This window comes from Dermochelys coriacea, chromosome 8, assembly GCF_009764565.3.
Source record: "Dermochelys coriacea isolate rDerCor1 chromosome 8, rDerCor1.pri.v4, whole genome shotgun sequence".
Taxonomy (NCBI): Eukaryota; Metazoa; Chordata; order Testudines; family Dermochelyidae; genus Dermochelys; species Dermochelys coriacea.
In genome coordinates, this window is record NC_050075.1 from 15,288,701 (window position 1) to 15,301,611 (window position 12,911).

The window sequence follows — 12,911 nt, forward strand, 5'->3', positions numbered from 1 at the left end:
CTCCCCATGTTCTAGTCCCCCCACTCCATTTGTCCCACACTGTGTTCTGAACCCCACCCCATCTTTCCCGTGTCTTCATCTCCCTCTGAGTCCTGGCCTGGACTCTGTGTCCAGGCTTCAGTCCCCCTCTACTATCCCCCCTTGTTCCACCCATGTATTACATGCCCCCCCTCCAGCCTCATATTAGAGATCCCCCTTCTGGCCTGGTGCCGCTTCCTCCTGTATCCTAGGGCACCCTTCAGATTAACACCCAGATGGATTCACTCGGAGGGGAGTCTCTTTTCAGAGAGGACTAGCTCAAAGCAGATGGAATCTCCTTTCAGAGAGGACTAGATCAAAGCCCATTAACGAACTGCTAATGCGGGTTAGCATGGTGCACCACGTAGACAGTGTATGGCAGGCTGGGATGTGCCAGATGTATCGTGCATGTTGTAGGCATTTTATGGTCATCTCCTGTTAAAGCACATTGTCTTGAGCTGTCTCCGCTCTCCTCATCTTTCCTCCATTATTCTCCCATTTGTTACACCACACAACAGAACCACTAACCCAGGAACCTATCCTTGCAACAAAGCCCGTTGCCAACTCTGTCCACATATCTATTCAGGGGACACCATCATAGGGCCTAATCACATCAGCCACACTATCAGAGGCTCGTTCACCTGCACATCTACCAGTATGATATATGCCATCATGCGCCAGCAATGCCCCTCTGCCATGTACATTGGCCAAACTGGACAGTCTCTACGTAAAGGAAGGAATGGACACAAATCAGATGTCAAGAATTATAACATTCAAAAACCAGTCGGAGAACACTTCAATCTCTCCGGTCACTCGATTACAGACCTGAGAGTGGCTATCCTTCAACAAAAAAAACTTCAAAAACAGACTCCTGAATTGGAATTAATTTGCAAACTGGACACAATTAACTTAGGCTTAGGGAATGGATGAGTCATTACACAAAGTAAAACTATTTCCCCATGTTATTTCTCCCCCCCACCCCAGGCCCCACTGTTCCTCAGACGTTCTTGTCAACTGCTGGAAATGGCCCACCTTGATCATCACCATGAAAGGTTTTCCTCCTCTCCCCCCCCCTGCTGCTGGTGATGGCTTATCTTAAGTGATCACTCTCCTTACAGTGTGTATGATAAACCCATTGTTTCACGTTCTCTGTGTGTGTATATCAATCTCCCCTCTGTATTTTCCACCGAATGCATCCGATGCAGTGAGCTGTAGCTCACGAAAGCTTATGCTCAAACAAACGGGTTAGTCTCTAAGGTGCCACAAGTCCTCCTTTCCTTTTTGCGGATACAGACTAAGAGGGCTGCTACTCTGAAACCTGTCATTAAACTAGACTGTAAACGCTTCAGGGGAGAAGTGGCCCCCCCAGGCTGGTTGAACCTGCACAGTGGACCTAGACCGGGACCTTACTTTGCACGGGGGGCAAACGGCCACACACGGAGGAAGAACAGGAGGACTTGTGGCACCTTAGAGACTAACAAATTTATTAGAGCATAAGCTTTCGTGAGCTACAGCTCAGGAGATTCAGGCCAAATGGGAGCAGGACGCGGGAAAGACGCCAGATCTATTACACAAACCAGGGGCTGTATCTTGCCCCCTACCCAGGGCCAATCCCTGTGGCTGCAGGGCCCGGCTGCTCCCCTTCAGCACGGCGAAGACAGGCCGCGTCACCGCCCCCGCCTGCGGCTGGAGCCCCTGCCGGGCTGCCACCGGCTATCGCGCCCCTTTGCCGGCCTGGGGCTCTGGAAGCCGGACGTCTCCCCAGCGCGCCGGGTTCGCGGCTGCCCCAGGGACCGGCTCAGCAGCGGAGCGGGGCTCGGCCGCGCCCCCCAGGATGGGCAGCGCCAGGGCTCGGAGCCGCGCGGGGGCGGGCCGCCCTGAGCCAGCGCCTGCCAAGCCCCACCCCCCTCCCGCCGCTACTTCTCCGGCGGCCGCTCCCTCTACGCGCCAGAAGGGGCCGCGTGTAGCCGCCGCCGCCGCCCCCCCCCCCCCGTCAGCCCTGGCCCCCCGGGCGCCGCTGCTCGCGCCATGCAGGACTACGAGGGGCTCACCGCCTTCCTGGGCGAGTGGGGCCCCTTCCAGCGCCTCATCTTCCTCCTGCTCAGCGCCAGCATCGTCCCCAATGGCTTCACCGGGCTCTCCATCGTCTTCCTGGCCGGCGCCCCCGAGCACCGCTGCCGGGTGCCCCCCAGCGCCAACCTGAGCCGCGAGTGGCTCAACGCCAGCATCCCCCGCGAGCTGCGGGGCGGCCGGGAGGGGCCCAGCCGGTGCCGCCGCTACCGCCTGGAGTCGCTGGCCAATTTCTCCGCGCTGGGGCTGCAGCCCGGCCGGGACGTGGACCTGAGTCAGCTGGAGCAGGAGAAGTGCCTGGACGGCTGGGAGTACAGCCGGGAGCTCTACCTCTCCACCATCGTCACCGAGGTGCGCCCGGGCGGGGGCCGCCCTGGGGGCCAGGGACGAGAGGGGTGGGGAGTGAAGGGGTCTTGGGGTGATGGAGATGGGGAGAAGGCTGGGGGGTGGGGCCAAGCGGTGGGATGCTGCTGGGAGGGATGTGGGGGGGGGCGCACCGGGAGTGGGGTGCCCAGGGTGGGAGATGGTGGCGATTGGGGGCCGGGAAGGGGAGTGCCAACAACGTGGGGCCAGTGTAGGAGTTTGGAGGGCTGGGGTAAGGGGTAACCACTGGGGACTAGCCTGCCATGCCACGTTGATGATGTGCTGATTTTGGTGCATAAATGATCAATAATACCGAGAGATTTCAGAGTAGGAGCCGTGTTAGTCTGTATTTGCAAAAAGAAAAGGAGGACTTGTGGCACCTTAGAGACTAACAAATTTATTAGAGCATAAGCTTTCGTGAGCTACAGCTCACTTCATCGGATGCATTAGGTGGAAATCTCCCCACTGTATTTTCCACCGAATGCATCCGATGAAGTGAGCTGTAGCTCACGAAAGCTTATGCTCAAATACATTTGTTAGTCTAAGGTGCCACAAGTCCTCCTTTTTCTTTTTGCAAATATGAGAGATGTGCTTTGCTTCCTAGTCCCTGACACATGACATGGGACAGAATTCTACCCTCGTCAGTCCCTCTGTCACAGGATGTGGGAGGTGGTGCCTACTGACTCCAGTAGCTACTGCTTCAGTTGAGATGTGGAGTGGATGGGAGCTCTGAAACTTGGTGGAAGGGGAAAAGTGGGCCCATAGTTGCCTAATAACAATAGGGATGCTTGCAGGAGAGGAGGCTGCAGGGCCATAAATACACCTGTCCTCTAGGTTGAAGCCCACTACCTACACACTTTTGGGATTGCATATCCAATACTGGGCACATTACTCTGGGGACCTGTTCATCTTGAGTTGCTTACTGTAGCTACATCAACCCTACACTTTCCCCTTTTGACTTTTCTCTGACTGTTCAGGTCACTGAATATATTGCCTTTCTTTAGAAAGTTTTAACAGGTTAACTAATCATTGCTATGTAAATATCAGAGATCAAACTAAAATCATTACAACAGTGAGCTTTTGTTTAGAGAAACATTATACGGTAATACAGTCATCAGCTCTCTCCATGTAACAGGGTGCTATCAAATTACAGAGACTTTTTACAAAACCCAGACATTGTTTTTGGTGATCTTATTAAATCAAGTGAAACTTCTGATTACATATTTATGAAATCAGACATGCCTACCAAATGTTCATATTAAAATAAATTGGACATTCCCTAGTGAAGCAAGCCACTTTGCATAGAGAAGTTTGTGCTGGGCTTTGCTGATGTGTCTTTCTTAACTGAAGACCTAGATAGGTGTTTGCAAAGGAACCTATACTTCTGTAGCCTGCCTGTTTTTATATTGTGTCTTAAATGTACATGCTGTTTTTAAAATAATTTGGAATGCCAAAGTGTGTGCACTGGAGAGCATACAGTTTAATGTAGATTATTAAAATATACAGGACAAGAGTTCAGATTAGTGTAGGAAGCTATTGCTGAAGGAGAGACTTGGAAGAAAAAAAAGTTGTCATTTCTATTTAAGCTACTGGAAATGTGGCTATGAGAGAGAACAGTGATACTGTGTAAGTTTCTGTTTGTTTGTTTCCCCCCCCCCCCCATCATATGTAAATTTGTCTGTCAAGCTCTTGTGGTATTTTTCCCCTGCTGAAAGCTTCTACAAGAAACTGAAGAGACCTTTTGAAAAATAAATAGCAGGAACTACATGCACCATTGTGCTTCTCTGCAGCAGTGCCTAGGAGATTGCTGTAACAAAGGCAGTGTGAGCCTCTTTTGATGTAACCTGCATACTTCAGTGGCTTAGGAGTTTGCTGTCCCAGTATTATATTTGGCACATGAGGGTTTTTTGTTTTTTTTTTTTAAATGGGCCTATGATGATTTTTCACGCCAGTGTAGACAGGGCAAAACTTTAATTGGTTGTTGACAACTGTTGCTGAGCTTCGGTAGTGACTGAGGCTTGAATGATTTTCACAGCTGATTTTAGTGAAGTTTTGTCATCTCCATCCCAGCTTTCACCTTTCAGCACTGATGCATCACCTAAATTGCTTTTTAAGATCTGCTTTAGATACTTAACTGTTCTGAACTTCTTTCAAGAGAACTGCATCTGGACACTGCCCAAAAGCACTATTGCAAAGGCCTAAACTATTGTAGAGAACATAAAAAATGGAGTCTCTAAAATTATTTCAGTTCACATGACATTGTATTTGTTTTTATTCTGAATGCTTCAAAGCTCAATGGCTGGGTGATTTAGACATGGTTTCAGCCTATAATTTGTCTTCTTGCTGACAAAACCATGTACTGAGTTTCAGCCCAATTGCAAATTAAACTGGCTGAATTTTAAACTTCAGAAAGCTGGAGAGTCTGGTAACAAACTGTAAGAATAAAGACAGGTTTCAGAGTAGCAGCCGTGTTAGTCTGTATTCGCAAAAAGTAAAGGAGTACTTTTGGCACCTTAGAGACTAACAAATTTATTAGAGCATAAGCTTTAGTGAGCTACAGCTCACTTCATCGGATGCATTTTGTAAGAATAAAGGAAGCTGATACAGTGTGTGACACGAATTTCAAGAAAACACACTGTCTGTACAGTTTGGCTGATATTTTGTTTGAAACTATATTTTTGTATGCCTGATCCCTGTGCATGCAGGAGTTAACTTGGCAGTCCCAGACTTCATGCATCATGACTTCTTTTACGAATGTTTATGCTTCTGGGTGTGTTTTGCAAGAGCTGTGGCCTTTCACCCACTTACAGGTTTTCAATGTTAAATTTGTTTAACTCTCTAATCTGTTGGCTCATTCCTGCCCTTTTATGATTCATTAATCTCATGTTTAGCTGCATATCTCTCTCTGACTTGTCAAGATGGCCAAGAGGACCTTTGTCCCAGATCTGGATTTAACTGAAATCTAGAAGGAAAAAAAAAAAAATGTTGCCTGAAGCATCTTCTGTCTCGTATCACATGACCACAGTAAAGGCCCTCACTTATGTGACAGTCTTTAAGGAGCAGAAGCAGGTTAAAATGCCTTTCTGTTCTTCCTTATCTAAAAGCAAATCCCTCTTTCTCATGTCAGTCTTCCTAGTGTACATTTAATAACAGAAAGTTGTAGTTAGAGATGCTGGTATATTTGATCATTTTATGCATACTGTAACTGCTTTTTATTTGTGAGTCATTTCAAACACTGTAAGTGGAGAGGTGAATAAAACTTCAAGAAAACATCCATGTATGTAATTCTTATTCCTTTTTTATGCAAGTAAGTGGCAGAATGAAACGGTAATAAAAAGTGATATATGGCTCTTAAAACACTTAGAGATGTGATAATTAAATGAAGGGCTAAATTCCTCTTCCAGTTACATCTGTTAAACCCTGCTGTCTTCAGTGGCATTGAGCAGGTGTAACTGGGAGCAGAATTTGCCACTGTTCCTCCTCTACAGTCCCTTTGTCTCATTCTATTTCAAAGAGGAAGTAGACTTGTCTTGGATAATGCAATGGTCTTACATATTTTGGCCAATTTAAAATGTGCTCAACTTCTGGTCTGCTATTCTGAAAACCTCCGTTCAGCCACTTTCTAAGTGTTAAGATGGTAGGAGTAATTGCTGCATGCCAGGTGGTATATGACGTAAAATTATGATACTTGTGTGTTCATCCTTAAATTTTTCAGGTGTGTGGTTTTTTTTGTTTTTAATATCCTGTTACAGAATTTACACTAGTGGGAATTTTGAAATCAAGTGATTAGGGCAAGATTGTACATTTTTGTTTGTTCCTTTAACAAAATGCAAGCATTATTTGACTTTAAAAAAAAAAAGATACTTTATTGTAAGCCTACCTCTCTCTGTTCTTCTTCTGGTTGTTGTTATTGGAATTACAGTAGTGCCCCATGGCCTTACTCAGTATTGGTATCCTATTGTGCTGGGCACTGTACAAACCTATAGTAAGAGACCGTCCCTGCCCCCCAACATTGACAATGTAGGGCCCTGATCATGTAATTAGCTCTATGCAGGCAGACCCCTGCACCTTTGTAGAGCTCATATGAAACAAATTACAGGAGATGTGTGGGAAAGTGGAGACAATGGTACCAACAGTTGGAGTTGCCCACGGAAGTATAGACCAGCAATGCACATAAGTTCCAGGTATTCAAGTTTTACTTTTTTTAAAGAGTAAACAGGAGAGATTAATGAAACTGCACGGGCCTTGTTTATATAACAATGGAACCAGTGGCTGAAGTTCAAATCAAAGCTTTCTCTACCAAGTTAAATATTTACTGATGTCTTCATGCATGTTATAGTGGTGGTTTAGCATACCAAAAGTCATGTCAGGACTCTCATTAGATTTCCTCCTCTTCACATGTTACCAGCTTTCTTAATACATGTGCTCTTTCTGTGTATTAATTTGTAATTAAGATAAACAGAATTAAGGGTAGAATGAGTGTGTCCACATGGGTTTAATGCCATTTAACTAATCAACCTTTTGTTAATTTGGATTAATTTTCCTGAATGTCCCTGTGTAGACAAGACTTTAGTTAAGCTTTCTTTCATAGCTAGGCTACTTCTGCAGGGCAATCAGAAGTGAAAAGCAGTCCGCACTTATGTCAGAAAAATGAGCAGATATGATACTGACTATACACAGAGAACGGATGTATTGATTGGGATAGCTACTAACAAATGAAGATGAGGAAATCTAATGAAAGTCCTGATTTCAGAATCTTTGTTACTGGTCATGTCAGAGCAAGAAAATCATTTATCTTGGATTTCAAATTACAGACTGAATATGCCCACAATTTGAAAAGACATCCTGTTTACTTATATCAGGGGACTGCAACCTTTCAGAAGTGGTGTGCAGAGTCTTCATTTATTCACTTTAATTTAAGGTTTTACATGCCGGTAATACATTTTAATGTTTTTTAGAAGGTCTCTCTCTATAAGTCTCTATATTATATAACTAAACTATTGTTATATTGTAAAATAAACAAGGTTTTCAAAATGTTTAAGAAGCTTCATTTAAAATTAAATAAAAAGGTTGATCTTACGCCGCTGGCCCGCTCAGCCCGCTGCTGGTCTGGGGTTTCGTTCACCTATGCCGGCAGCGGGCTGAGCAGGGCCTGCAGCAGGGACCCTGACTGGCAAGGGGCCGGCAGCCAGAACCCCAGACCGGCAGCTGGCTGAGTGGCTCAGCCCGCTGCCGCTCAGGGGTTCCATCCGCCGGCTCCTGCCAGCCGGGATCCCGGCTGCCGGACCCGCTCAGCCTGCTGCCGGTCTGAGGTCCTGGCCCTACCCACATACAGTGGGTACCTACCTTCTCCCTAGTTCTGGCCATTCTCTTCCTCCCTCTCTCTCTGCACTGAGCTGAGGGTGGGAGTGCACTGAGCACAGGGCTGGGGGCAAAGGAGCAGGCTGGGGGTTGGGAGGCAGGGTCTGGCCAGGAGCTAGAATGGAGGGGACTCAGGGTTGGGGCAGGAGGTTTGGGTATGGAGCGCTTACCTCAGCAGCTCCCATTTGGTGGGAGGGGTGCAGGTGGGAATGTGGGGGGGAGAGGTGCAGGAGCTCCCATTTGGTGCTCAGGGTGGGGGTGGGGATTTGAGGTGGTGCAAGAATCAGGGCATAGGGTGTGGGGGCCTGGGTATGTATGGGGGTGCCAGAGTCAGGGCTGGGGTTGTGGGGGAGGGGTGAAGGAGTCAAGCGGAGGGCTGGTGTGTGTGAGGGGGGTATAGGGCTCAGGGCAGGGGCCTTGGGAGTGTGCAGGGCTGCAGGGCAGAGGGCTGGGGGTGTGGGTGTGGGGTGTGGGCTGGGGTCGTGGAGTGCTCACAGCAGGGGGCAGGAAGGGATATGCCCCACTTCCCCAAGGCCCTGCCCCTGCTTCTTAGCAGCTAGCAGGCTGACTCAGCTCCTCCCTCCCAAGGGCCATCAGCTGATGGCTGGCAGGGACAGAGGAGGAGGAGGAGGAGGGGCAGGGACCCAGCACACTGTGGGAAGAGGCAGGGGAGCCGGCAGGATCAAGCTTCTGCACCTTGCCCCTGCCGGAGGGGGTGGGGAGCGGAGAAGAGCGGGCAGGGCCGGGTCGAATTTTTAATGGCACCCTGCTGCCTGCCGGCACCCCGTGCCATTGAAAATGGGATCGCGTGCCATAGGTTGCCGACCCCTGACTTGTATACTAGAAATTGACTTGATCTTTTAAGTCCTTAAGAGGCCCACAATATCATTGTTAAATAAGCACTTTTTAAAAAGGAATTGCACTTGAAGGAGCTCTTTGATTCTACAATATCGGATCATAGAAATGTAGGGCTATAAAGCATCGCAAGAGGTCATCTAGCCCAGCCTCTTGTCCTGAGGCAGGACCATGTAAACTTCGACCATCCCTGCCAGATATTTGTCCAATCTGTTTGTTGTTTTTAAGAGCAGGTTGGACATCCTATGATGGGGATTCCACAACCTCTCCTAGAAGCCTATTCCAGTGCTTAACTTTCCTTCTAGTTAGGAAGATTTCTGAATATCTAACCTAAATCTCCCTTGCTGGTCTTGCTCTACATTAAGTGAATATGATGAATGCATTATTCCTGTTTTGTTTTGTTTTTTTTTTAATAATAGCCCTTAACATACCTGAAAGCGTATCAGTTTGCCCCTCAGTCTGCTTTTCTCAAAACTAAACTTGCCCAGTTTTTTTTTTTTTTAACAGTTCCTCATAGGTCAGGTTTTCTAAACCTTATCATTTTTGTTGCTCTCCTCTGGACTGTCTCCAATTTGTCCACATTTTTCTTAAGTGCAGCATCCAGAACTGGATCCAGTTCTCCAGCTCAGGCCTCACCAGTGCCAATTAGAGCAGGATAGTTGCTTCCTTTGTCTTACATATGACACTTCTGTTAGTTCACCCCAGAATATTAGCTTTTTTCACAATTTTATCATATTGACTCATCCAATTTGTGATCCATTCTAATCTTTTCAGCAGTATTACTGCCTAGCCAGTTCCCCATTTTTGTTGTTCATTTTAATTTTTTCCTTCATAAATGAAGTTCTTTGCACTTCTCTTTATTGCATTTCATCTTGTTGATTTCATCAAAGTTCTCCAATTTATCAAGATTATTTTGAGTACTAATCCTGTCCTTCAAAGTGTAACTTTGTGTTATCTGCCAATTTTATAAGCATAATTTCCACTCCATTATCCAAGTCATTAATGAAGATTGAATAGTACTGAAACCAGGGCTGACACTCTGTGGGACCTCACTCGACGCATCTGCTCATTTTGACAGCCAACCATTGATAACTACTCTTTGAGTATGGTCTTTCAACCACTTGTGCATCCAATTTATAGCAATTTAATTTATACTTAATTTCCCTAGTTTGCTTATGAGACTGTCATGTGGGATTGTCAAAAACCTTACTAAAATCAAGATATGTCACATCTACTGCTTCTCCCCTATCCATTAGGCTAGTAACCCTGTCAAAGAAGGAAATGCGGTGGGTTTGTTCTTGACAAATACATGCTTGCTATTTTTTATATCCTATTATCCTCTAGATGCTTACAAATTTAATGTTTAATCATTTATTCTGGTATTTTCCAGTTATTGAAGTTAGGCTGACTAGTATAATTCTCTGGATCCTCTTTGTTCCACTTTTTAAAGATAGATTGTATATTTGCCCTTCTCCAGCCCTTTGGGACCTCACTTGTCCTCCATGATTTCTCAAAGACAATTGCTAATGGTTCCAAGATTGCTTTAGCTCATTCTTTAAGTAACCTAGGATGAATTTCATTAGGCCCTGCCAACTTCAGTGCATCTAATTTTAGATAAATATTCTTTCACTTCTTGTTTCCCTATTCTGGCTTATGTTCCTCCCCCCTTATTGTTAATATTAGTTGTGTTAAGTATCTAGTTAGAATTTACCCTCTTAGTGAAGACTGAAGCCAAATAGGCATTAAACACCACAGCTTTCTTGATGTCACCTGTTCTTAGCTCTCCTTCCTATTCCTAAGTAGTGGACCTACACTTTCCTTCATCTTTCTCTTGCTCCAAATGTATTTATAAAACCTTCTGTTACCTTTTATATCCCTTGCTAGGTGTAACTCATTTTGTGCCTTAGCCTTTCTGATTTTGTTTCTACATGCATGTGTATTCTTTTGTACTCATCCATAGCAATTTGTTCATGGTTTTTGCTTTTGTGGGATTGCTTTTTGATTTTCAGGTCATTAAAGAGCTCCTGATGGAGCCTTTTATAATTCTTCTTATCTTTCCTTTGCATTAGGATAGCTTGCTATTGTACTTTTAATATTGTCTCTTTGAGAAACTGCCAGGTCTCCTGGCAAGTTCCCAGCACAGAAAAGTGCTCCTTTTTTGCCTCTCAGTTAATCAATTTTTTTTTTCTCATTCAACTGCAGGTTTTATTGAGGTTTCCTAATTGTCACAAAAAATCTTAATCAGCTTTCATGTTAAGAGTTCTTCTTGGATTCTGTCTCAGCTAGCTGGGCACTCTATTGTGCCACTCTTGATGTCATCGATGACATCATGAGGATGTCTGCCATTAATATTGCAACCAACAGACTGAGCAGTTCCTAGAATCTCCTTAATAGTTCCAGAGAGCTCCCGGGCCAAGGACTGTGCCTCATCTGGCATGCAGTGTTTACTATCACATCAAAGCTGACACTGCCACTGTGTTTAATGTTCTGCTTCTTCCTGTCACGAGGAGGCTCCTTGAGGGCTTTGATGATCAGGGCAGAGGCAGAAGGAACAACTTCGATCTGAGCTTGCCTGTTCTGGAGAGTGAGTTTCACAGTGATCCTCGGGCCCCTTCCAGTCACCTGTTGCCTTGGTGATATCATCACCAACCTTTTTGGGAGTCAAACCCAAAGGGCTGATTTTAGGTGCCAGAGCAGAAGTGGCGCCGACCTCTCCGCCGGTGCATCTCAGGAACACAACTTTGATCTCGTTGGGGTCAAACTTGGGCGGCATGGCTGTGGCGGCGGGCCCGAGGCAGATGGATCTGGATCCGGGCGCGAGACTCGGGCAGCTTCCTGCCACCTCCTGGCCTAGGGCAGTTAATCAATAGCAAAAAGACAGAAGTGCCCCAGAGGTACTTACCTGAAGTAGCCCATATTTGTATAGCTCAGTAGGCTAGTATTTCAGTGTTGTTGCAGTGAAAATGAAGACATCACCACCTTAGACATAACACAGACAATATATTTATTGAGTTAATGTTTCCATGATTCTTAAACTAATTTTAGCATTAAAAAAAGAAGTTGCTGGCTAGTTCACCATTATATCATGGTCCATGCTCCTTTCTCCACCACTCCTCCCAAATTTACCACCAGCACCATTGTTTTGGGTTTATTTTATTGTATTGTATTGATTTATAAAGTAATGAGAGAGCTTGAAATTTCCCCTATCTTTCTGTGCGGCTGAGACTCTCTTGCAAAGGCTTAACACAACTTCAGGAGAAGCAATTTAAGAAATATACTGTATCCTTTTGTAGATGTGGATCTTGTTTGCATTTTTGGATAGTTTATATAGTGTAATAGCGCACCTTGGGCGTTGGGCATTTGATAAATGTAAATAAATTATACAGAATACAAAATAACACAAACATATGTGATAATTCTCAGAGGGACAGGTTCTTCCTTCACTTATGCCCACGTTACCCCATTAAGTGTAGTGGCTTGCATGGGTATAGCTATTTGGTTCAAAGTTCATAAGTAGTGAATGGTGAGAATGACGGGTCACTTGAAAGTTCTGCCTTCATTTACAGGGTAGCAGATGGGAGGGAAGAGCAGTGTCGACCAAAACAAAACAGTTACTATCAGCTCAGTTACTATCAATTTAAAAAAGAAATTGGAAGTATTCTACATGCTAAAATTTCCTGTTGTTCTTTCTTTTATGTTTGCCCGTGCTGGGATCAGAAAACAACAAACAGCATAGCCTGCAACTGATAGATTCAGAAAAGTTTTCCTTGTATAACAGGGGTGAAATTGAGCAAGCCTCTAGGGAAGTATTTGATATTTGTAATGGTCTATCTATGTTTGGTGCCTGTAGTAACACTCTTAAGGAAACGGAACCTTCATTAATGTCAGAGTAGTGCTTCTGTAGTGGAACAGTTCTTTGCAATCTCATAGACTTAAGGCCGGAAGGGACCATTATGATCATTTAGTTTGACCTCCTGGATCTTGCAGGCCACAGGACCTCACCCACTCTCTCCTGTAATAGACCATAATCTCTGGCTGCGTTATTGAAGTCCTCAAATCATGATTTAAATACTTCAAATTAGAGAGAATTCACCATTTACACTAGTTTAAACCTGCAAGTGACCCATGCTGCAGAGGAAGGCAAAAAGACCCCTCCCAGGGTCTCTGCCAGTCTGACCTGGGAGGGAAATTGCTTCCTGACCCCAAATATGGCAATCAGTTAGACTCTGAGCATATTGGCAAGA

General features: G+C 45.4%; 2 protein-coding genes and 1 long non-coding RNA gene across 3 annotated transcripts in view; 2 read left to right on the plus strand and 1 right to left on the minus strand.

Annotated features, from left to right (window-relative positions):
• The first annotated feature begins 1,948 nt into the window (after positions 1 to 1,948).
• LOC119860060 (solute carrier family 22 member 5-like) overlaps positions 1,949 to 12,911 on the plus strand; it is a 50,863-nt gene continuing 39,900 nt past the window's right edge. Inside the window, exon 1 of the mRNA XM_038413235.2 lies at positions 1,949 to 2,439. Within this exon, the coding sequence (XP_038269163.1) occupies positions 2,047 to 2,439 (393 nt within the window). The 5' untranslated portion in view covers positions 1,949 to 2,046. The remainder of the gene's footprint in view (positions 2,440 to 12,911) is intronic.
• Positions 2,696 to 7,373, plus strand: LOC122455585. Its single transcript, XR_006273894.1, has 3 exons — positions 2,696 to 2,778; positions 3,038 to 4,902; positions 5,050 to 7,373. It is a non-coding gene; the product is annotated as an uncharacterized LOC122455585 (long non-coding RNA).
• On the minus strand, positions 10,845 to 11,520 carry LOC119860061 (60S ribosomal protein L12-like). Its single transcript, XM_043491233.1, is given in 3 exon segments — positions 10,845 to 11,088; positions 11,091 to 11,277; positions 11,279 to 11,520. Coding segments are annotated over 3 exon segments (492 nt in total). The 5' UTR covers positions 11,441 to 11,520; the 3' UTR covers positions 10,845 to 10,945.